The 24,478-nt window shown below is 45.1% G+C and overlaps 5 protein-coding genes across 5 annotated transcripts; 2 read left to right on the top strand and 3 right to left on the bottom strand.

The window, feature by feature from the left end:
• Positions 1-786: 786 nt before the first annotated feature.
• On the bottom strand, positions 787-3,067 carry LOC311317370 (perforin-1-like; the record flags this gene model as incomplete). Its single annotated transcript, XM_084448453.1, has 4 exons — positions 787-1,660; positions 1,833-2,050; positions 2,236-2,374; positions 2,535-3,067. The coding sequence occupies 4 exons, from the start codon at positions 3,065-3,067 to the stop codon at positions 787-789; spliced, it is 1,764 nt and encodes a 587-aa protein (XP_084304579.1).
• A 2,616-nt stretch (positions 3,068-5,683) lies between these two features.
• On the top strand, positions 5,684-8,331 carry paqr4a (progestin and adipoQ receptor family member IVa; the record flags this gene model as incomplete). Its single annotated transcript, XM_084448940.1, has 3 exons — positions 5,684-5,957; positions 7,238-7,456; positions 7,898-8,331. The coding sequence occupies 3 exons, from the start codon at positions 5,684-5,686 to the stop codon at positions 8,329-8,331; spliced, it is 927 nt and encodes a 308-aa protein (XP_084305066.1).
• A 5,588-nt stretch (positions 8,332-13,919) lies between these two features.
• Positions 13,920-20,614, top strand: coro1a (coronin, actin binding protein, 1A). The gene is made up of 11 exons (XM_084448951.1): positions 13,920-13,980; positions 15,498-15,701; positions 17,187-17,309; positions 17,488-17,617; positions 18,187-18,368; positions 18,738-18,857; positions 19,285-19,389; positions 19,485-19,630; positions 19,769-19,826; positions 19,982-20,194; positions 20,338-20,614. Exons 2-11 carry the CDS (start codon positions 15,504-15,506, stop codon positions 20,425-20,427), a joined length of 1,365 nt encoding a protein of 454 aa, XP_084305077.1. The 5' UTR covers positions 13,920-13,980; positions 15,498-15,503; the 3' UTR covers positions 20,428-20,614.
• Positions 20,615-21,554: 940 nt separating this feature from the next.
• Positions 21,555-21,944, bottom strand: LOC311317371 (claudin-6-like; the record flags this gene model as incomplete). The annotated part of the gene is made up of 1 exon (XM_084448454.1): positions 21,555-21,944. A coding segment is annotated over one exon (390 nt), but the record flags the coding sequence as incomplete, so codon positions are not given.
• Positions 21,945-23,566: 1,622 nt separating this feature from the next.
• On the bottom strand, positions 23,567-24,478 carry LOC311317820 (claudin-6-like; the record flags this gene model as incomplete). The annotated part of the gene is made up of 2 exons (XM_084448943.1): positions 23,567-24,067; positions 24,347-24,478. 2 exons carry the CDS (start codon positions 24,476-24,478, stop codon positions 23,567-23,569), a joined length of 633 nt encoding a protein of 210 aa, XP_084305069.1.

Here is a 24,478-nt window from a genome sequence, read left to right on the forward strand (position 1 = left end):
TAGCTGACAAACAGCCCCCCCCCCACACACACTTCTCCCAATGTCCCAGGCCACAGCGTTACACTATAATAATACTATATTAATACTAACAAGCTGACATGAAAAAATATATTGTTCATTGAAATAAATCAGCTGTTTAGCTGTGAACTGCAGTTCAGATTGAAGAAACGGACGTGGTTCAGGTCAGGGCTGATGGAGATCTGAGAAAATATGAGCTGTGGTATGATTCTCTCATGTCACTGTTACTGTACCAAACAGTGTAAAAAAAGAAAGGTTTCACATGAAATAAGTCTCATACTGAGCGATATGCAGCATAAGCATTTTATTTTCTACACCATGAAGAAGACAATATGTCTATACTGTAGTTCATACGTTTTAACAATGTGATTTGAAGATGCAACAAAGTCAAAACATCACCAATGTAACAGTAAGCTATTATTGTTATACTAAGCTCACAGGGCATTTTTACCCTAAGCCTACATTCTTATTCATCAATGGGTGTACATTCATTTAAAAGGCTTCTGGACAGCAAGAAATGGTAATGAAAGTGAAGTAATGTCAACTGCTAAATAATAATCATCATAATAATCATCATTGATAATGTAATAATCTTGAATAACATTTTGCATGATCCACAAAGAAAAATCACAGTGGATTAACAATGTACAAAAAGGCACGTAAAAGAGACTTAGCAATCATAATAGAGAGAAGAGATCTCAACTCCAGCCAGAGAGTTGCAATGGATCACAGCAGGGTTTTTTTTGTCTCCATGGATACCTTGAAAATCTACCAAAAGTCTCCACTCCCTGTAGTAAGGCTTTGGTTGACATGGCGCTTCGGCGCATCCACAAACACTCCCATATTTAGCAGCATGTCTCTGGGAAGAGGGTGGGCGTGGCGAGACACGTACCCCTTCTCCAGGTGCTGGTTCATGGGAGTGGGCTTGTAGTGCTCACAGGTGGGACCACTCAAGCTTGGGGCACAGGTCACCTGCCATTTGTAGAACATTCGGCCATGCTGAAGAAAGCAGAGGTTCTTCTCCACCCCGGAGGTCAACGCTCTCTCACATTCCCCTAACAGATCATCATCCCATTTACTGTCCTCATCCCACACCTCGAATCGTACCTTCTTTCCGCCGGACAGATCCACCGTGCCCAAGTCAAAGACCGTTTCCCAGTAAGGATAGTTGTTGTTGTAAATGACGGGAGTGCGTCTGGAATCCAGCCCTTCGAAGAACACCTTCACGTAGCCGTCGGTCCCCGTGGTGTGGTCGCCCCACAGGTGCTCTGCCCTCTGCACGGTGAGGATGACGCGCGCCGCGCCCCTTCGCGTCGGGCAGCAGTCTTCACCGACCCCGGCCTCGTTGTGGCAGCTGCAGACGCAGGGGTCTCTGATGTCGCTCTTGATGCCCGCCTGGCAGGCCTCGGAGCAGTTCCTCCACAGCGCCCTCTCTAGGATGTAATTGCTGACGGCCTTCCGTAGGTTCTTCCGTACTGGGCTGGTAGCAGGCAGCAGCTCGTGAAGGGCCTCCAGGGAGTAGGAGACTATGTCTGGGAGGAGGGGCACGGTGTTCAGCCACTCCTTGTAGGACGATGGATCTTTATCGGCTGAGAAGAGGAGCTCTGGCTCTGTGGTGTGGCCACCTTTTATCTCTGTGAACCTGGGGAGAGAGAATGAGAGAGAGAGAGAGAGAGAGAGAGAGAGAGAGAGAGTAACAGAGAGAATAGGGATGAACATAAAACAATAACGTATTCGTGGAAGCATGGGAGAGACAAGGCAGTTGGTGTTAGGGGGAAGAAGCCACGAAGGTAAACGCTTATTCCGTTCCTCACCTGTCGTTAAATGAGCTGGAGAAGCTGGCTTTTCTATCCGTCTTGGCTTTGTCCTCCTGGCAACGCTTCAACTCGCTCTCCAGGCTGGCACGGCCGCCCACGGTGGCGGACGCTTCCACTTCCAGGCACATCTGCACCTCCTCTGCGCTGAGGCCCTGGAGGCGGGCCTGACACTGCCTGATGCTGGTTACAGACTGCACAGCTCCACCTAACTTCACCTGACCAAACATGGGATGAGAGAACAGGATGAGCCCTAGGAGATTTCCTATGCCCATAGGGGTGGGCCAAATTAGCACCTCACCTAGAAATAAGTGTCCCTGATTCCGAGCTAGTTAGCGTGCCGCTAATGCCTTTTAGTGGTTGTGTCTCCGTCTCCACACTTACGCAACCGCCTTTCTCTTACCTTAGTGATGTAATGGGTTCCGAAGGTGTCAATCAGCTTGTCATAGCGGGGTTTGGACTCTGGGCTGTATGTTTTGGGGAGTCCACTCACTTCTCTGCGGAATTCTCTGTGTAACTTCGGCTGGCTGGACACCCGGTAGCTATTTGTTGAGGGAGATAGAGAGAGAGAGAGTTTTGTATCAAAACCCCCACACAGAAAATACATTTCAATTCGGACAGTCCTGGAAGTACAAAAAAAAATAGAAATTTGAAAGTGATTTCAAGAGAGAGGTAATGCCTAAATGTTAAAATGTTGTTTACCTGTAATAGTCACAGGACACGCTCTGACTTGTGAAACTGAACTTGTCACCCTTGGTTTTTTCCATAGAGTATTCAGCCAGTCTGGAGTTGGTTCCAGCTATCATAATTTTCCCACTTTTATCCACTACATTTACATCTAAGTTGACCTTCCAATTATTGTTCACAGAGGAGCTGCTGGAGCTGACGAGAGACTCGCTGGATCGATGAAGTTTACTTGAGATCTTCATACTGCACTTTTGGCTTGGTCTCCAGTCCACTAATGACAAAGGAACCTTCTGCTTCTTCCCCTCCAGATAGGGATTCTGACACAGAGTGCAAGTCTTGTCTTTGCGCTTCCATGAGTTCATGTCAATGACAAAGGCTCCTTTCCGCTCCATTTTGGTGATGTCGAAGCCTTCTCCGGCTAAGTTGGATCCTGGAACGAATTCTGCCTCTTTGCACTCGCTGACTGAGCCATCAGTGCATGCTTGGCAACTCCAACCAGGAAGAGAGAGCATGATTCCTGCCCTCAGGCAGATGACTAACATGGACATGATCTGGATCAAATAAGAGGACGCACAACTGCAGCAAACTACTGGTTCATCCTAAAAAAAATTAAGTTGAATTGTAAATTGAGGTTTAGACACAGGGGGAATTAAGATACACTCCAAATAATAATAATGGTTTAGCAGAATGTAATCCATTGTGATACTGGTGGTATAGTTCGGCCTGTCACCAGAAGAATGGAAATATTTGATTCTATTCTCAAAGACAAATTTGAAAGTTTCAGCTTGACATACAGTAATACAAAATAATCTTGTATTTTCAGCATGTAGGTCTACATGTATTTGTTCAAAATACACCCAAAATGCTGTCATGTCAGAAGGGTTGGTTTGTTCAATACAATAAGGTAAACAAATAACAAGATAGTATTGAACAAATATTGCATAGCTTTTACAAATCAGACTGCTCACCTCTGACCTGTCTGTTCACGATGAATGTGCATTCGTAAGAGTGTCTCGTGAAGTGATGCTCTTTTCTACTGTGAATCAATTTAAAAACACTAAGGGGGGCAAGAGGTGTGTGGGGGGTTGTGGTCTGCCTGTAAATGTTGCAACCTGCAGTCTGGGAGGGGTTGGTGGTTTTTGTGAGCTGAGTGGAAAAACAGAGACCAAATAACTGCCTTGTGGTTAAGACCCCATTATGCATCACTCGCCTGTCATTTCTGAAGTGGAGGTGTAGGTTACTGGGAAGCTGATTTACTTTACAATTGTAATTAAAAGGGAAATTAGTAAGGTACTCTATCTTATATGGGGCAACATTTGACCTGCCACTCAAAAATGTCTTAGGCTACCTCATAAATACACAACACTGTTCCTTCAAATAGAGAAAGAATTGTAGTGTGTTTTGAAGGGTGTGTGTGTGTGTGTGAGGGGTTGTCATAGACAAACTGCGTGCTCAAGTTGTGCATCACAGGAAGTAGAAACGGAACTTCACTTCCTCACAGCGTGCAAACAGTACCAAAACCTTAGAAAAAGCTCCTTCCCCCAAATCACAAAATATATGAAGAATTTGAGACAAAATCTGATGTTGAAAAATGCCCTACCGGTGAAATGCCAAAATGTGCATTAATTGCTGCTAAGTACAAAAATCTCAGCTTGATAACAACTAATAATATACAAACCTCAACAATTAGTTCGTTGCTTTTATTGCTTTAATTTATACACCTAATTGATAGATTATATTGTTATATCGAATGCATTGTTTCATAGCTTCCTTTAGAATGCAGAATGTCTGAATAGCCTATTGAGTGGATAGAGAGAGAGAGAGAGAGAGAGAGAGAGAGAGAGAGAGAGAGAGAGAGAGAGCGCACACACACACACACACACACACACATATACACACACGGTGCACCTGATCGACATGATCGATAATCGAGTATAGGCTACTAATACAATAGGCTATGGAATAAATTAGTGAAAGCCATTGTAGTAGGCTATTGGTCATGGTCAAAGCCCGATCTGTCTGAATGTCAAAATTGGGTGGAGTCTGCGTCCACTTAAAGTCTGCACATAATTAACCTTTGCTATGTTTTATAGGAGGCAATGAACATAGGAAATCATTTTCCTTTCATCCTCCTCTCTAACCCTTCTCCTCATTCAACCTCCACACATTCAACAGTCGGTCCTTCTTGCTGTACCCACATTGGATCACACAGTCGAGAACGTCAGCCCGGTAGTGGGGCATCATTAGCAGAAGTGAAGGACTCGGGCCGGTGAACATTTAACAGAAGATTTGATACACTTTAAAATGGATTGCATGGATTGGGAGGATTGGACACGATCGGTATCTTGGGTGTGAACGCAAGGCTAGTTAAGAGAGCCGAGGGGGCATCTTTGGATTTTTGTTTGAAATCTCCCGGTCCAAATCACAGCAGCATACACACAGCTAGCTAGCTAACGTTGCATCGCACCGACTGGCATCTAGCTACCGTTAGCTAGAGGTACCATAGCTAGCTTGCCTCAGCTGTTGTGTTGGTTGGCGACAAATTATTGGCACATGGAATATGGATACTCTTTTAACTACTGCTGGCTGTAGAGGGAGCTAATTGCATGAGAGTATTTTTCTTTCACTGAAAGTTATGACCTCTTAGTCCCGTTCTACAAATCTGACCGCTAGCTAGCTAGCTAAACCCATTATCCGTAGTCAGCAGTATCAAGGTGACGGATAAATGGAAGTAAGCTAACGCTAGCTAGCTAGCTAGCATCACTGGACCTGTGACAGCTAACTGGCGGTGCACACAGCCGCGGCGACCTGCCATGGCTGAGGAATGTGCTGTGGAATGTGGTACCAATGATGAGAAACCATGATGAAGACTTTTGCTGAAATCAGATGGCTACCGGTTAGGAGTTATACAGACAATTAAATGCCACATGTAATGTATATCACAGGTGTACACCATGCGTGTGGTTGGCCTTTATGTCAACCCCTGCGGATGACAAAGGTCTCGGTTTTTAAAAGCAAACAGCGGGGAAGCGCTGTCGCCGGGTAGTGGTGCTGAAACAAGAGGACCGATTTTGTTGCTAGCCAGCTAGCAGCTGTAGATAGCTAGCTGGCTAGAAATGTAGCCAGATACAGCAGCACAATATAAACGCCTCAGATTGATACCAATGGTGTCTAATAAATTTTTATTCGCAATAATTCTGTTACATGTGTATATAGGTGTACAGTCCCTTTTTTACTTTTTTGGTGGCGTGGTTTTAACCGTCCTGGTTGCCATGGCATTTTTGAATGGCCCCAGACTATTAGACTGGGCAAACTCACCTCCTCATCTTCAATTCAACAAATACGTCTTAACTGGATACCGGCCGATCTCTTCAGTACAAGACTGTATTAGAAGCCTGTTTTACCTGCACAATGAACTGGGAAACATATACACGCATGGTAAGTTCTACAAAGTATTCAAAAACGAATGAGCCTATTGCAGTTCAATCAAACTAGACTGAAGTAGCCTTTGGTAATAACAAGACATTTAGTTTGGACTTAAAGTTCCATGAAAGCTCTAGACATTCTTTACCTTTCTCACAATTTCTGTTCTATCCCTAGTCCCTAGGTAGATTGTAAAAAAGAGATCCCTGGTTTACTCTGTGAGATTAAATCCTCTTTATTTTCAGATTGACTTGACCTCAAACAGTAAAGTTACATATACAATACTCTCTTAACAAGCATATGGGTTATGACCTCAATAGACCTGATCTGTCTAAAAAGCTTACATCAAACAAGCCATGCATTGCAATCAATTGTGTGCCAGTGGATTGTTTTGTGAATCACCCAACTATTTTAATCAAATGTGGATGGATACACAGCCTTCCAAATAGCAATATAAATTGAGAGGATTATCGTGATCCAGCGGCAAGGGGAATAAACGTACAGTATGCTACAGTATTGAATAATATCTTATAGCTTAGAATCGACAAAGGGTCAATAGGTTGCAGCTGAGCAGGTGTTCTCAAATACCCTTCCAACACTGTAGCCTATTATGCAAACACATTTCATGCAACTGCTTCTGCTTTTAATTCAATCAATTTTTCCTAGATATTGAGAGGGAATTAGAGAAAACCATTCAGAACATATTACTGTGTCAGCCAACTTGGTAGATAGTGAGATAGTAAGCAATATGCATGTTTTCACTATCTAAGGCCTATTTCTTCATCTGAATATATGTGCTCTGCAGAGCAGTACAGTATGGTAATGTGACTTGCATAGCAGAAATATGTTGTGTGAAACAGGACTCCTGGACTGTACAGTTGAGTTCATGTAGGGGGCCTCCTGGACAGCCAGTCCAGTTGTAAAGCTCAGTGAGGAGGGGGTGGGGTGAGTATAGGAGACAGCATACTCGAAATAGATGTGTCAGATGGCTTTGTCAGTATCACCGGCCTGGGACAAATTATTTGACATTGGGAAAGGCAGAGTGAGCGAGACAGAAGTGTGTGTTGGGGAGAGAGTTAGAAATGATGATAAGCATGCTTATGTGTGTATCAGATATCAAGGGCCAAATTTTGCCCACAAAGCAACTCTTATGGCGCCTAGTACAGCTACCTACAGAGGTCCTCTAACTGCTGTGCAATAGCTAGGTCTGTGGAACTAAACGTGCTTGATGTAGGCTTTTATATTTTAAGGTTAGCCCGCTGCTTAACGTATCCTGCGTCCTCCATATCCCACAGGCATCCCGCTGCTCTGCTTCCTGGTGCTCCTCCCTCTCAACATTCCCTGGTCTCAGATCAGTGTCACGTGGCTGGGCGTGGTGCACTTCCTGGCCTGCCTGTCGCCACAGCTGGGCTCCGTGCTCTACCACCTCTTCATGAACCACGAGGGAGGAGAGCCCGTCTACCACACCCTGCTCACCCTCGACATGTGCGGCATCTGCATGATCAACACGCTAGGTAAGCCGGGGCGGGGGGGGGGGGCGGCCTCACGGATCTTCCCGATCTTCCCGGCCGAGCCTCTTGTCTCCCTCACATATCACTTGAGCTCATACAGTAACTCAATCTTCTGCTCTCTGGCTTACATCTCTTCATCTTTGACCTCATGGATCCTGTCATCTTTAGTAACAACACAGCACTGTACAGGCTGCTGTGTCAGCCGACAGTCCATTACTGTTTGAGTGAGCGGTCCTAGTGCCTACTTTATATGAGGCCTTTGAGTGAATGAATAACATCCAGTCACTTAACCTAAAGTGTAGAGCTGAAATAGGATTCTCCAGGAATGCCCCGTGCTGTTGATAGCATATGCAAGGGGTTGTTGTTGTTGTTGTTGTTGTTGTTGTACATGGGTAACGACTACAGTATGTCCGACTCTCCCTCTGTGTTTGGCGTTGACCTCAGGGGCGCTGCCCATCGTCTACAGCACGCTTCTCTGCTACCCCTTCACCCGCACCGTGGCGCTGCTGGTCTACATCCTGCTTTCCAGCTACGCCATCTACTGTGCCATCACGGCCCGGAGCAGCGTGCGCCGCCTGCGCTCCTTCGCCTGGCAGGCCGTGTTCCGCTTCTCCTTCTTCCTGCTGCGCTGGGCGGGCGTGGGCGGCGGCAGCCCCACGTCGCTGCGCCACTTCCTCACCATGGACGCGCTGGCCGTGCTGGGCGGCGTCATCAACATCGCGCGCATCCCCGAGCGCTTCCGCCCGGGCCTCTTTGACTACTGGTGCAACAGCCACCAGATCATGCACGTACTGGTGGTGGTGTCCATCCTCTACCTGCACTGGGGCGTGCTGGACGACCTGCTCTGGATCGACAGCTACCACTGTCCCTCGGACTGAGGGGCCGGCAGCAGCGGCCGACAGGGTTTCAGGACCTCTGGGGAGGGGGGTAGGTAGGTGACCGAGGCTGTTTTGGAGAAGCGAGGGGTGGGGGGGGGGGGGGGGGGGGTGGTACTGCCGGTGCTGCATTCATAAAGCCTGTGCATGCATGGAGGGTGAGATGGAGTGTTTTACATGCTTGACACGTCATGCACTCTCAAACCTAGAATGTTCATATCGCTGTTCATCTTACCTTTCGCGTGTGTGGCTTCAAAACGCACAATGATCGTACAGGCTGTTGGTAATACACACACACACACACACACAAAAAGAACTTCAGATATCAAAGACCCACTTCCCATCAGGTGAAGTTACATTTGAGAAATAGTTGGCACGGTTGGTTTGATGTTTGCTTATTTGTCTATTATCACTTCAGCAGAGAGATATCATGCTCCCGGAGAGGGAAGGTCACTATAGTGACCTATGCAGCATATCTAATTGTTAATTAAAGGTCCCCTATTATGAAAAACCTTCAGTGCTTGTGCACATGCCTTTGGGTCTCTGATGGGCCTACTACCTGGGCAGCCAAATTCAGAAAACGTGATTCAACAAGCCATTCAGATTTGCCTCTTGTTCTGACATCAGATCATTAGGCTCATTATAATTATTCTGCCCCCCCCCCCCCCAAACTGCAAAAAAAGCTACATTGGCATTGTTTGAACTTCTGGAGGCACAGAGAGAGTTGGGGTGGGGAGCAGCAGCTCATTTGCATTTAAAGCTACAGACACAGAAATTACCCATCCAGAACAGGACTGATAATAGGGGACCTTTAATACCCTTAAGATAGACACAAGACACACACACACGCAAATACACACACACACTTACACACGGTACGTACTAGAAGTAATGCAAACAGCACTATTAGACCAGTCACAAAGTCCTATGGAACTACTTGAGTTAATGTATTTTAATTTATGAACATATTGTATTCCGTTGAGCATTATTTCTTCCATATTTATGTTTGTCTCTCTCTGCCCTACCCTCTTTGTTTGCCTTTCTCATGATTTTATATTTGCCCCTATTTTTCTGCCCCTATGTCAGTCTCTGTCTCTACCTCGCCTGTGGTTAGATGGAAATGAGTGGGACATCGGTGAGGGGGTTCATTCCCTGGTCTTTTAGTGAGCTGGTGTCAAGTTTACCTCTTAGACTACATGGTCAAAGTAGTCAGTGCAGTGGTGTCTATTGGAGCGCTAGTTTGGAACCTGGACACAGTGCCATTGAATCACAGTAACAGAAAAAATAGAGAACAATGCCATCTTAGCTCATGCCTATGTTTACATACATTTTTGAGTGGTTGAATAGTGCTATTTATTGGTTGCTCTTAATCATATGAGACAGTATGCCCTTTATTTATTAATCTCTTCATATTTAAAGGGACTCTTCCTCACTTTAAGATAAGAATTTACGTTCTAAATCATGGTATGTCTTCTTGAGTACTTATTAAGCTTCATATGTGGAATGTTGTAAAGGGGATTTAATGATTTTAAGTGTAATTTATTGCCTTTTTTGCACATAATGTTGTATTGCACTTATAATATAGGTGCTTAGTACATTATACTTGATCCTATACATTACTGTAGTATGGACTGAAAACAAAAAAAACAGTATTGCCAAGCAGATGCCAAATGCTTGTATTTTAGTATTTTACAATTGGCACGCACTATTAAAATGTTTACTTTTACTGCAACCTCACCGATGAGGGCAGAGATGACAAACAGCTGGACATCAAATTGCTGTCAGTAGCCAGATTGTAAGGAAGCAATTTGAATGCACTACGTAGCACACAAAAACTAGTCAAATACACTGGAATGTTGCCCAACTTAGCTTCCACTCTCTAACCCTGGAGTACAGTAGCCACTGTAACCACAGCTATCCAAGCTGCTTTAACCTCGCACACAGTAGGTCTATCTCATGAACAGAGTCAAAGGAGAACCAGGCAAGAATGAACCCGTTCCTCTCCCCCATGTTAAAACAGAACAACCAGGTTTATTTGGCTCCTCAGTTTTTTTTAAAGCATCACAATCTCATTGGCACTATTGTATGCACTTGTGTTTCATTTAACGCTCTGAGTAATAGTACAATGTTTACTTTTTTATTCTTACTTTTATCGTGTTACTTGATTTTCTTTATGTTGAGGGTTAAAGACCAAGCATTTTCTGTTTACTTGATTTGTTTTTTATTATACTTTGAATTTTTAAATGAGGGACCTTTGACTCTTGTTTGCTTCTGTGTAACATTGCACTTTTGTCATTTGTATCCCATGCAAACTGTCACCCCCCCCACCCACACACACACACACACACACACACACACACTGTCACACCCACCCACCCACACACATACACACACGCTGTCACACCCACCCACCCACAGACACACACACACACACACACACAAATTGCCACCTCACTCACAAATTGCCAAATGGAGTGTTGATGACCTCAGGTGTAGCATAATACTTTGCTCCCTTGTCATTATGTGAGGCTGGTGAGAACCCCGTCCCCACCCCCCACCCCAAAAAACCCCCCAACAACAACCACATTATCATCATGACACTATAACCATGGCCCTCTGTATCGTCGCTGAAACTAATGTATTGCAGTGCACTGAATGAAACTGAGTAATGCATGTTAGTAGCTCTCAAACTGAAACTGATGTCTCATAAGAGGACCTAAGTCTAGTATTAGCCAAATGCTTGTGCATTGAAACCAATGACGCATCCTGTGTCAGTCACTTCAGCCAACAGCTTGCCCACGCAGGCCGGGAGATGGAACATGTGTGTTCGTTAGCGCAGAAATAGACGAATAGACGTAGAGGAATACGAGGGACTAGAACAGAGGCAATATACAAATATATCAAATAAACTGCACTGTTTATTTTTTTTCAAAAGGGCTTTGGATCAAAGTGAATACCAATAATGAAACTTATTTAAAGTCCGTATAAATAATGTAAATACATGTATGTAGATTATATATACATACAATGCAAACAGCATTATACTCTGATACTTTTTTTATACATGCACAGGTCTGTGAAGGAAAACAAATGTGTAAAGCAGTTAAATATGTTTATCACATCGGTCAGTGCTCTATTTCAGAGCGATGTCGGAACATGTAAGGGGAAGAGACGGGCTTGGTTCTGTGTATTTAATATCACAGCATCTGTTTGCTTAGCTATTTATAATATGTGTGTGTGAACACAGATATAACTGAAATTATTTTCAGTGCTACTGAGGAGATGGATAACGTTGAGGGTTTTTGTGTGACCCTTGTTGAGAATGCTTTTGGTCATTTAAATGTAACCTTTTTTTAATATCTGCAAAAGATGTGATACATCGGGGAGGCATGTGAATACCTCTGATTACAACTGGATATCTATGCATTATCAGATTAAAAAAAAAAAAAAATCAACTAAACATTAACACCGAAGTAGATGTGTGTTAAACTGGTATCTCAAGTGTAACAACGAGACAGGAGACAGTTTTAGCCCTCGGCTTTTGAATGCACTCTACAGGAGTGCTGCACTCGAACGTCCTGGGTTCACTTCTCAGGGTGAATAGCCGTAGGTCTCACATCCAGGCCTGGTCTCTCCGCGCTGAGACATGGCTTTTAGGGTCACCTACGTGTCACCGCTCGTGATGGTGTGTCAGTCAGGGACTCCACAGACGAGGCGGGATCAGTCGGTCGTAGGGGATTGATTCCGGTTCCTCTGGGTCAGGCTCTGAGAATGGAAGCGGGATAGATCTAGTTTGGGGAAACAGGGCGGTATAAGAGGAACAGGGGGTTGAGGGTTGGAACTAAAGACCATTTTTCAGAAGGGGGACCAGGCCAGAAGTTGGTCATTGTCCTTGTCTGTATATTCTGTTGTTCTATGATAATTACATCAACAATGAAAACATTACTAAAGGATTTTTTTTTAAGAACACAGGTGCCGGATAGCCTGTTAACTATTTATAAAGGATTAACTGTCCGAACTATTGTTATATGATTATTAATAATGATGATCCTTATCATTCTTATTATTGTTATTATTATTATTATTATTATTATTATTAATAATAATAATAATACTGTTATTCTGTGGAAGATTGGTAGGCCTACTGCTAATGGCACTGTCTAACTTGTGTACAGAAGATAAGACTGCCCCTTTCCTTTTTGGATGAAAGGAGCTTTCTTGAGGGTCTGTCTGTTCCTCTGCCCATCCTTACTCTTGCCATGTTTTTGTGAGAGAAGTGAAAGGCTGCCCCATGGCCCCCCCTGCTGGACGTTTCTGTGTACTGTTGCAGCTATAGCAACTGTAGCTCTGTATTTAACTGTATATGACTGGCAGACTGACTGACTGATTTGAGTTAGGCCTACATTCAAGGAGTGACCAAGCCCTGTATGATCAGGGTCGCACAAAACAGTTTTTAATTTATTTAAATGCACCATGTGTATTTGAGGGTGTGAGCAGTTTTCTAGATCTCATACTGTATGAAATATTTTATTTTTTAGTTCTTTTGTCTTTGCCTTCCATTGTGTCAAGAGGGTGCACTATGCGTCCTAGTGTGCCTCATGTCCAACTCACTATTTTCATTAACAGTTGTGTTCATTTGTGCACATGTAGTCCAGTCTTTGTCCGTCCTCGTTCCTGGGTTAACACAGACAGGCCCTCCCTCTCCTCAGTCTCCAGCAACGATTGTGCAATAAACTGAAGTCTATATTTTTAAACCTGTCTCTTGACCCATCTCTTTTGTCCAGTTTTGTCTCCTGCTTCTCATATTTTTTGTGTTATATGTGAGGAGGGTCATGGAACTTAAGACTCATTCTGTTGATGCCCCCAACCCACAATCATATCTTATGAATCCCCATGAGTATAATGTGTTTGTGGCAAATATGGTGATCTGGGCATGAAATATAATTTTGTGGTGTTTTTATCTTTTTTCATGATCTTCTTTATCCGATCAGACTAACTATTTCTACTTTGTGGTCCTCTCTCTCTCTGCCCCATCCCAGGGAAACAAATAGCTGGATTTTGCACCGTCCATTTCAAAGGGACATCGTTATCTTGCAGGTTGAGTTTAGAGGGGAGACAAACAAACTGATGTCTACTCAGAGGATGTTCCGTCCAGTAAGTAACGTTTGCGGTGTTCACCGCTCTTTAGCGCTGAGTAGGTTTGTGTGGCGCTTATAAGGTAGCATCGCTCCTGTGAGGGTGCAGAGGGTGCACATACTCTAGTTTCAACTTCCTGTGCTGCTCCAACCAGATTCCAGTTTGTTGCAGGCCTACTGGCCTCGGAAATGACTTTGTCTTGAAATAAATTGACTTAATCAGAGCAGATCCATAACTGCCCTGTAAATATAGATTCTATCTGAAATCCCTTCCCTGGACTGATTCACTTATCTAAGCTGTCTGCGATTGTTTTCTTGACATCTGATATCATTTTCAGCTGCAATGCAGACTGGAGAAGACACCTCCCATTTCCACCTCCATCTGAAACTCTCACTTCCTCCATCATACATCTCTTCTGAACCACGGGCACCGAGGTCACTCCTCATTCTGGTGACGAGGCACTGGGCTCACTCTGAATCCTCTACAGCAAGCTGAACATCTTCAAACAAAAACCAGGTAGGCCTCCACACCCTTCTCCTAAAAAAGGATCCTACTCATACAGTACCTGGTAATCCAGTAGCTATGTTGCCAATGAGCCCAGCAAGGTCTGTCATTCACGGTTGTCTCGCACACTTATTTTCTTTATATGTGTGTGTGTGTGTGTGTGTGTGTGAGTGAGAGAGAGAGAGAGAGAGAGAGAGAGAGAGTGGAAAAGAGAGAAATTGTGCTCAGTGTGTGTTAAATGTATTTGTGTGTGTGTGTGTGTGTGTGTGTGTGTGTGTGTGCGTGCATTGCCTTATCTGGTCCGTGATAACATTACGGCCCACTCTGTGAAGGATTATTACATTAGATGGAGGTTGGTCTAAAGGGTCTTGTGATGCTCAGTGCAACAAAGACGATGTACTTTTGAAGGGCTCTGAGTCTATGCTTAGGCGCGGCTCCAGATTTGAGGAAGTAAGGTCTGCAAATGGAGGTAAACTCTATACTATTTCCTCCTTGCATGTATTATTAATATGATGCATCAGTAATGTTAGTTGGCTATTTTTCCGGCCTGAACTTAACTTGAATCATGAAGTGCACTGGTGTGAAAACTGGTGAGGACTTGAGACATGTACAGTAGCCATTGCAACGTTATAGTTGCATCATCAGTTTGATCTTGCAAAAGGTATCATATCAGTGTTTGTAGCCACGTATCAGAGGATAGGTCTGCTTGAGAAAGCGGAAAAGAGAACGCTTTCGACTGAACATGGAGGAGTGGTGTTGTGGGTTTTATTGTAGGATGTGGTTCAACTGTTGCTTTAGGGGGCCTCGTTTGTACACCCCGTTCTCTCAGCCCCCACGTCGAATACAGCTGCGTGCGCGCAGCGCGGCTCCACATCTCATCTCCCTTGCCTCTCATGCGTTGACCTGCCTGTTCACCCGACTGTTTGTGCGTGCCGACTGAACGTTGTGACCCGAGGGGTAAAGTAGTGCCCGGCAGTAGCGCTAATGTGTTACCTGTGCCACCCACAGACTGGATGGTTGTGAAAGTTTCATCTTCCTCATTTCTCATTTCTCAAAGTTTCATCTTCCTCTTTCCTGCATTGTCTTTCCTTCCTGTCTTTTTCTGTCTGTTACTTAATTTCCTCAAGATGATCCGTCTCATGGCCTCACGAACGGTTAGGGGGTACGACTGTCTGAGGTTCGGAGGTCGCGGTATTAAGACCCTCATCCTCCAGCAGTCATTATCAATGCCAATTATGAATCCCACTGGGCATTTGGTTCCTTGCTGTCTCACAGAAGATTATCTCTCTCTCTCTCTCTCTCTCTCTCTCTCTCTCTCTCTTTTTTTTTCTCTCTCCCTCTTTTTCTCTTTCTATGATCACTGTTTAATGTTTGTGTGAAACGTGTTGCATGTTGACACACGGTCTGCATCTGACCACTGATTTCTCCACAATGCAGTGCATGACAGTCACTAACCCTACACATGATCTCTCCCCCATCCCTCTCTGTCTCCCTGTCCCTCACCCCCCCCCCCACCCCCCAACATGTAGTTCACCATGTCCAGGAAGGTCGTCAGGGCCAGTAAGTTCCGCCACGTCTTCGGGCAGGGGGTGAAGGCTGACCAGTGCTACGATGACATCAGGATCTCCCAGATGACCTGGGACAGCAACTTCTGCTCCGTCAATCCCAAGTTTGTGGCCATGATTGTGGACGCCAGTGGAGGAGGGTCTTTCATAGTGCTGCCTCTGAGCAAGGTGGGTCTGCCCAGAGGTCATAGTGGAACACTGTGGTATAAAGTTGTGCTTTAACTGTGGAACAGAGCTGGTGCAAAGGGCTAGCAGGAAACTGCATCACGGGCCTTAACATGCTGTGGTGTGGTTTTAGAGAATTATCGATAAATTAACCAGTGAAGTATCTTGCGAGATCTTTTTTTTTTACATTGATTTGAGGCCATTAAGTTCAAATAATGGTTTAGAGATTCCCATATGGTCAGTAGTAAATGACCGTACAGTATTTATAGAGATGCCCATTGCATTTACATTTTAGTCATTTAGCAGACCCTTTTATCTGTATGTCCCAGTCATCGGCGATGCTAGCCTTCTAAAAGAACAAGTGACGCCAGCGGTCATAACCAAGGTGATGTCGATTACCCGTATGCTTGTGTTTGAGAATTTGAATTTTGAGAGGCAGCGTTTTGCTGAATAAGGAAGTTTGCTGTTGAGTTCCAGTTGGGCACGTCACTCAGTCGCTCCATGCTGTTGAGTTTTTCACCATATTTGGAGTGCTTCAGTGTCACATCGGTCTCAACAGGATGTGGCCTGGCTATAGTGTCTTTTTTGCCGTTGCTCTTTTTCTTGCACGCGGGGGAAAAAGTGCACTTATTCATGTGACTTGCACAGCATCGTTATTAATTTACTTTAATTTAACTTTAATGATCTTATGACCCCTTTTTCTGCCACCATTGCCTCCCTCCCAGAGATCGCTCCTGTTCATTGAATTTAATTAAGTCAGATTTACCGTGCATTTAAGGAACCCTGACATGGTCAATGGCTGCCATTGTTCCTCAGTGCACGCACAAATTTCAGTCAATTGATTGATTTCATAGAGAGGTTTGTTGTCATGGCAACATGGTTCTGCTGCCACACAATAAATTTTAGGTCTCTGTGTCGAGAACGAGTTGTTTCTCAATGAATATAACGGAATTCAAAGAGTGGAGTTCGCCGCGCTTCAGCCAAGTTCTCAGTAGAAGGTTTGATGCTCAACGGTTGAGGACTCTTGAATGTAAGGGAATATAAGACATAATCTGCATGCCTGACTATCTGCTTAGTGTTATCTCACCATCAGCTGAATTATAGCGAGGACAAACAGGCTTGGTTGGGGGACAAGGGGGTGCAGGGCAGTAGGGGCGTGTCCTCAGGGGACCATGGGAACTGGTCATCCTGAAGTCAAAAAAGTGTAGTCCTCCCCTCCCTAACACAGTTAACGAGCATTAGAGGTAATTGGAAGCATAGCTATGCAATTGGCATCAGGTGACCATCAAGTTCCTTGCTTCCGAGCTCTGGCGACCTCTCGTCCACTCTGTTTGTCCAGAAGTGGTGTCCAAACTCTGCTCTATGGACTTAGCACCCCATCCCCACCCCCCCCCCCCTCGTCTGTTTGACCTACCAGTCTGGTTCTGCGTGTCTAAGAGTCGGCCTGTGCTGGTTTGTAGCTGACCTCTGCTCTTTGTGCTCCTCTAGACAGGCCGTATTGACATGTCCTATCCCACTGTCAATGGACACACAGGCCCGGTTCTGGACATTGAGTTTTGTCCTCACAACGACAACATCATCGCCAGCGGGTCCGAGGACTGCAGCGTCATGGTGAGCCATCACGACCAGGCTGTGATCTCTTCACTCTATCAGCATCAAGGATACATCAGCTCGAAGTGATGTCATCTGAAATACAAATAAAGGATTAAATATGAGTCTGTATTTGATCCAGTGTAATGCTATCTCTAGACTTTATAATTCATAATATTCCCCCTTTGCCCTGTCATAGATCTGGGAGATTCCAGACGGGGGTCTGGTTACATCTCTGAAGGATCCCGTGGTCAAGCTAGACGGGCACTCGAAGCGCGTGGGCATCCTAAGCTGGCACCCCACTGCCCATAATGTGTTAATGAGCGCAGGTATGGCGGCTGCCCCTCGTCCCAACACACTGTGATCCATATACAGGTAGCGTAGCCTAACACGGTTTCGGCACCGGTCTCAGTTTGGTGCCAGCAGCAAGGGCAATTATGTGCGGTATTAACCTCCTGCCACCACTTCTGACACTCATCTAGCAAACAAGAACATCATCACTTCATCAAATCATCAAATGATTCATGAATCCCAAAATCGATCTTTTATTTAATGAATGAATGAATAAATGAAGGAATGATTGATTGATTCATTCATTCATTTTTGGAAATCAGTATCGATACCCAGCCCTTGTATTGATGTGTTGCATAACTTGGCAGTCATGTAATTAAGGCTACAGCAACCCCAAAAACTGTTATAGCAACACTAACCGAATCAATATTGAATCGAATCGAATTGAATCGTGATAATCAATTCTGAACCTTGTGAATCAGAATCGAATCGATTCTTGAAATTCGAATCGATACCCAGCCCTACTGACTACTAGATATACAAGTCCTAACCCCATGTCTGTCTGTCTGTGTGCCTTTCTTGGCTGGCTCACCACCGCCCCCTGCAGGCTGTGACAACGTGGTGATCCTGTGGAACGTGGTGTGCGGCGAGGCGATGGTGACGATTGACACGGTCCACACCGACCTCATCTACAGTGTCTGCTGGGACAGAGACGGCTCCAGGATCCTCACCTCCTGCAAGGACAAGACCATGCGAGTGCTGGACCCGCGGAAAGGCACCGTCATTGCTGTGGGTCTCTCCTCTCCTCTCCTCTCCTCTCCTCTCCTCTCCTCTCCTCTCCTCTCCTCTCCTCTCCTCTCCTCTCCTCTCCTCTCCTCTTCTCTTCTCTTCTCTTCTCTTCTCTTCTGTCCTGTCCTGTCCTGTCCTGTCCTGTCCTCTCCTCTCCTCTCCTCTCCTCTCCTCTCCTCTCCTCTCCTCTCCTCTCCTCTCCTCTCCTCTCCTCTCCTCTCCTCTCCTCTCCTCTCCTAGCCCTTTCTATGTTTGTTTATGCTAACGTGAGATCACTCTGCGCAAACACGCAGCATTCACAGTGCACACTGAACCCTTTGTTGTGATTATATTGATTAATCTTCTTCCCTCCGCATGCTCCCCTCACAGGAGAAAGAGAAGCCGCACGAGGGCTCCAGACCCGTCAGGGCCGTGTTCCTGTCTGACGGGAAGATCTTCACCACAGGCTTCAGCCGCATGAGTGAGAGGCAGGTGGCGCTGTGGGACCCAGTGAGTGTTTCGGCTGTAGCTCAGTTGGTAGAGCGGGTCGTTCAGTGATTGAAGGGTCAGCGGTTCGAATCCCAGCTCCGATTGTCCACATGTCGAAGTGTCCTTGAGCAAGACACCTAACCCCAAATTGCTCCCAATGAGCAGGTTAGCAACTTGCATGGCAGCTACCGCCATTGGTGTGTGAATGTGTGTGTGAATGGGTGAATGTAAAGCACCATTGTAAAGCACTTTGTGTGCCGCTAAGGTGGAAAAGCGCTATATAAGTGCAGTTCATTTACCATTTCAAGTCGTGGTCGACTCCACACAAAGGGTTATTCATAGAGGCTTATGAGCTCCTTGTAGGGGTTTGTGAACCGTTCATGACCTGTGTGTGCGTCCGTGTGTGTGTGTGTGTGTGTGTGCGTGTGTGAACTTGTGTGTTTAACAGAAGAGCTTTGGAGAGCCTCTCACCCTGCAGGAACTGGACACCAGTAGTGGCGTTCTCCTCCCCTTCTACGATCCTGACACCAGCATCGTGTACCTCTGTGGCAAGGTTAGGGTCAAAACACACACACACACATACACACACACGCACATACACACACACACACACACACAGTTTAGTAACCTGGTTTCTCCCCACTTCAGGGTGATAGCAGTATCCGTTACTTTGAGGTGACGGACGAAGCTCCCTATGTCCACTACCTGTCCATGTACAGCAGTAAGGAGAGTCAGAAGGGCATGGGCTACATGCCCAAGAGGGGGCTGGAGGTCAACAAGTGTGAAATCGCCAGGTCAGCTTCACTGGCACATTGACACACAACTTCTAAAAAGTACAGCTTGTTTACTCTCTCTCTCTCTCTCTCTCTCTCTCTCTCTCTCTCTCTCTCCCTCAGAATCTGAGAAGTCTGTTGTTGTTTTTTCACCCTCAGATTCTACAAACTCCATGAGAGGAAGTGTGAACCTATCGTAATGACTGTGCCCCGCAAGGTAAAATGTCACTGAGCTTGCATTTAGGACCAAAATTTAAAAAAAAAGCATTGAATAAGTAGACACTTGAGATTGTTTGGGATTCTTGTAAATGTCTCTTTCACTGTATCCCTCACCGTTCTTTCTGTCTGACCTCGTTCCCCTTCTCTCTACAGTCGGATCTTTTTCAGGAGGACCTGTATCCAGACACGATTGGGCCAGAGCCATCAGTGGAAGCCGACGAGTGGTTCAGCGGCAAAAATGGTCAACCTATCCTGATCTCCTTGAAAGACGGCTTTGTGGTCACCAAAACCAAGGAGTTCAAAGTTCACAAAAGTCTTCTGAAGACCACAACGGTCTCCACTGGTCATCAACACGACAACGGCGAGGTAAGACAAGAATGGTTTATCTCCTAATAAGTATGAATGGAGTTGGACGCCCCTGTTTTTGTGGATTACCTTTTCCCCCTCTTTCACACATTAAGCTCAATGTCTCTCTCTCTCTCTCTCTCTCTCTCTCTCTCTCTCTCTAGGTGCAGGCGTTGCAGGCAGAGGTGAAACACCTGAAAGAAGCAGTAGAGGAGCTGACCAAGCGTGTTAGCGAGCTGGAGAGCAAGAATTAGAACAGACAATTTCAATTAGAGATGACTGAGGAAGAGTAGAAAGCGTGAAAGATTAAATAAGGAGCAGGAACGGGAAGAAAGTTACAGAATGTGAGTTTTTTAGGAAAGTTTAGGGATGTTTGAAAGAAAGATGGATAAAGGGAGAAATTACAGTACGAGATGCAATTTCAGGACACAAATAATTTCAGCCAGAAGCTTGAATTTGTTTTATCAAATGTTTTCTAAACGTGTTTTAATATATGCTTTTACATAGTTTGAAATAAAAGTGCTCATTATTTTCAAAGTATTCAAAGTTGTTTTATTTATTTTTTTACATGATCGAAAAACATACTAAGAAACGCACTTGAAATGACAAATTTGTGTTTTTATACCAAAATAAAAATTTGTTACACAGAAGAAATGTTAGGCTAGTTTACAGTCAGAGGTATACAGAGTTATAACATGTCATTAGTGGTGAGATAACATACAGTATGAGAATGATATCTATAGCTATGACCTTTCCTTAGAAATAAAGGTTTTAGTCCAATTAAGTAAGGTGTTATTTATATTTGAAATGTCACAGGCATATGTACAACACATTTATTTTTTCATAACCAGTGCAGCGTATGATTCATATTTTTTGGTCTTTCAGGGATCTTTTTTATTTTTGCTTTAACCTTTATTTAACTAGGGAAGTCCTGTTTTGATTACAATCTCTTCTTTGAAGGAGCCCTGGCCATGGCCAAGACAGCTGCAATAAATGTCGAGCAACATATAATAACATCATAGCCTGGTTCCAGACATTCGAATCCGCCCACTCCACCGAACTTCCCTGATTCTGAACATCTCAACGGAGTGTAACGAGTTGACATTCTGTCTAATATCAGGTTAACAACATCAAGCAACCACAGTAATGTCATTTCAAACAACAATATAGAACCCAGAAACCCAGTCACTACAAATCACACAAAATCAGATGCTATCTATGAATATGAACTGCATAGTAAATCAGAAAAATTCTATCAGTATTTACAGCCAACCACTCCCCACCCCACCCACACACACACTTCCTCTTCTAGGTTAACCCTCTGTTCCACTATCCTACTCTTCATCTTCCTACGTGTTCCGTGCAAAGAACCTTCCGCACCCTACACATAGTTCTTGCTGGGGGCGGAGGCGCTGTTGCTGTAGTACTTGGCGGTTCCCCCGGAGCTGCCGGACCCTTTGGCCCGGCTGAAGCAGCAGAGGAGCCCCCCGCCCAGCAGCAGAAGAACGCCGGCCGCCCAGCCCACGAAGATACAGGCTCCCAGCTCCTTCTTCTGGCTCACCAGCTGGTTGTTGAAGTCCCGGATGACGTAGTGGGCGGACCAGCTGACCGGTATGATGAGCAGCAGGCCGGCCACCAGCAGACCGATCCCGGCCACCAGGCTGATCTTGGGCTTGGCGTCTTCGTTCTCCACGCAGGTGGTGAACTCGGCCCCTGCGCAGAGCAGCAGCAGGCAGATGCAGGTGACCATGCAGCTGATGATGAAGAGTAAATGTCTCTTTCACTGTATCCCTCACCGTTCTTTCTGTCTGACCTCGTTCCCCTTCTCTCTACAGTCGGATCTTTTTCAGGAGGACCTGTATCCAGACACGATTGGGCCAGAGCCATCAGTGGAAGCCGACGAGTGGTTCAGCGGCAAAAATGGTCAACCTATCCTGATCTCCTTGAAAGACGGCTTTGTGGTCACCAAAACCAAGGAGTTCAAAGTTCACAAAAGTCTTCTGAAGACCACAACGGTCTCCACTGGTCATCAACACGACAACGGCGAGGTAAGACAAGAATGGTTTATCTCCTAATAAGTATGAATGGAGTTGGACGCCCCTGTTTTTGTGGATTACCTTTTCCCCCTCTTTCACACATTAAGCTCAATGTCTTGACTCTCTCTCTCTCTCTCTCTCTAGGTGCAGGCGTTGCAGGCAGAGGTGAAACACCTGAAAGAAGCAGTAGAGGAGCTGACCAAGCGTGTTAGCGAGCTGGAGAGCAAGAATTAGAACAGACAATTTCAATTTGAGATGACTGAGGAAGAGTAGAAAGCGTGAAAGATTAAATAAGGAGCAGGAACGGGAAGAAAGTTACAGAATGTGAGTTTTTTAGGAAAGTTTAGGGATGTTTGAAAGAAAGATGGATAAAGGGAGAAATTACAGTACGAGATGCAATTTCAGGACACAAATAATTTCTGCCAGAAGCTTGAATTTGTTTTATCAAATGTTTTCTAAACGTGTTTTAATATATGCTTTTACATAGTTTGAAATAAAAGTGCTCATTATTTTCAAAGTATTCAAAGTTGTTTTATTTATTTTTTTACATGATCGAAAAACATACAAAGAAACGCACTTGAAATGACATGTGTTTTTATACCAAAATAAAAATTTGTTACACAGAAGAAATGTTAGGCTAGTTTACAGTCAGAGGTATACAGAGTTATAACATGTCATTAGTGGTGAGATAACATACAGTATGAGAATGATATCTATAGCTATGACCTTTCCTTAGAAATAAAGGTTTTAGTACAATTAAGTAAGGTGTTATTTATATTTGAAATGTCACAGGCATATGTACAACACATTTATTTTTTCATAACCAGTGCAGCGTATGATTCATATTTTTTGGTCTTTCAGGGATCTTTTTTATTTTTGCTTTAACCTTTATTTAACTAGGGAAGTCTTGTTTTGATTACAATCTCTTCTTTGAAGGAGCCCTGGCCATGGCCAAGACAGCTGCAATAAATGTCGAGCAACATATAATAACATCATAGCCTGGTTCCAGACATTCGAATCCGCCCACTCCACCGAACTTCCCTGATTCTGAACATCTCAACGGAGTGTAACGAGTTGACATTCTGTCTAATATCAGGTTAACAACATCAAGCAACCACAGTAATGTCATTTCAAACAACAATATAGAACCCAGAAACCCAGTCACTACAAATCACACAAAATCAGATGCTATCTATGAATATGAACTGCATAGTAAATCAGAAAAATTCTATCAGTATTTACAGCCAACCACTCCCCACCCCACCCACACACACACTTCCTCATCTAGGTTAACCCTCTGTTCCACTATCCTACTCTTCATCTTCCTACGTGTTCCGTGCAAAGAACCTTCCGCACCCTACACATAGTTCTTGCTGGGGGCGGAGGCGCTGTTGCTGTAGTACTTGGCGGTTCCCCCGGAGCTGCCGGACCCTTTGGCCCGGCTGAAGCAGCAGAGGAGCCCCCCGCCCAGCAGCAGAAGAACGCCGGCCGCCCAGCCCACGAAGATACAGGCTCCCAGCTCCTTCTTCTGGCTCAACAGCTGGTTGTTGAAGTCCCGGATGACGTAGTGGGCGGACCAGCTGACCGGTATGATGAGCAGCAGGCCGGCCACCAGCAGACCGATCCCGGCCACCAGGCTGATCTTGGGCTTGGCGTCTTCGTTCTCCACGCAGGTGGTGAACTCGGCCCCTGCGCAGAGCAGCAGCAGGCAGATGCAGGTGACCATGCAGCTGATGATGATCATGGCGCGGGCGGCCTGCAGGTCAGAGGGCAGGATCAGCAGGGAGTCGTAGCTCTTACACTGCTGCTGGCCTGTGCTCTGCACAACACAGGTCATCCACAGGCCCTCTTGAGTACTCTGCAGAGAGAGAGAGAGAGAGAGAGAGAGAGAGAGAGGGGGGGGGGGAGAGAGAGAGGGAGGAGAGAGAGAGAGAGAGAGAGAGGGAGGGAGAGAGAGAGAGAGAGAGATTTACTAACATATATGTGTCACATGGGCTAAACGTAGTATGTGCACATTACAGGTATGTTATTATATTTGCCTTATCCTTGATATGACACCCATTACCCATGTGGGATTTGTAACAGAAATATCTAAGGGCAGTTGTGACACAGTGCACTGTTTTAAGATTCCCAGTACCTGTGCAGTAACAATGTTGGCTCCAATAAATGATGACACCTTCCATCTGGGAACAGCACAGCACACAATAGCGCCAACTAGGCCCATGACCCCAAGGGCTACACACACAATCTGTACCCCAGCAGATCCCAT

This window comes from Borostomias antarcticus (assembly GCF_949987555.1).
Source record: "Borostomias antarcticus genome assembly, chromosome: 14".
Taxonomy (NCBI): Eukaryota; Metazoa; Chordata; class Actinopteri; order Stomiiformes; family Stomiidae; genus Borostomias; species Borostomias antarcticus.

Coding starts and splice junctions, on each gene's coding strand:
- coro1a (XM_084448951.1), top strand. CDS start 15,504: ATGTCCAGGAAGGTCGTCAGGGCCAGTAAGTTCCGCCACGTCTTCGGG. Junction 17,310..17,487: donor CCGAGGACTGCAGCGTCATG/GTGAGCCATCAC, acceptor GCCCTGTCATAG/ATCTGGGAGATTCCAGACGG. Junction 19,390..19,484: donor TCGTGTACCTCTGTGGCAAG/GTTAGGGTCAAA, acceptor TCCCCACTTCAG/GGTGATAGCAGTATCCGTTA.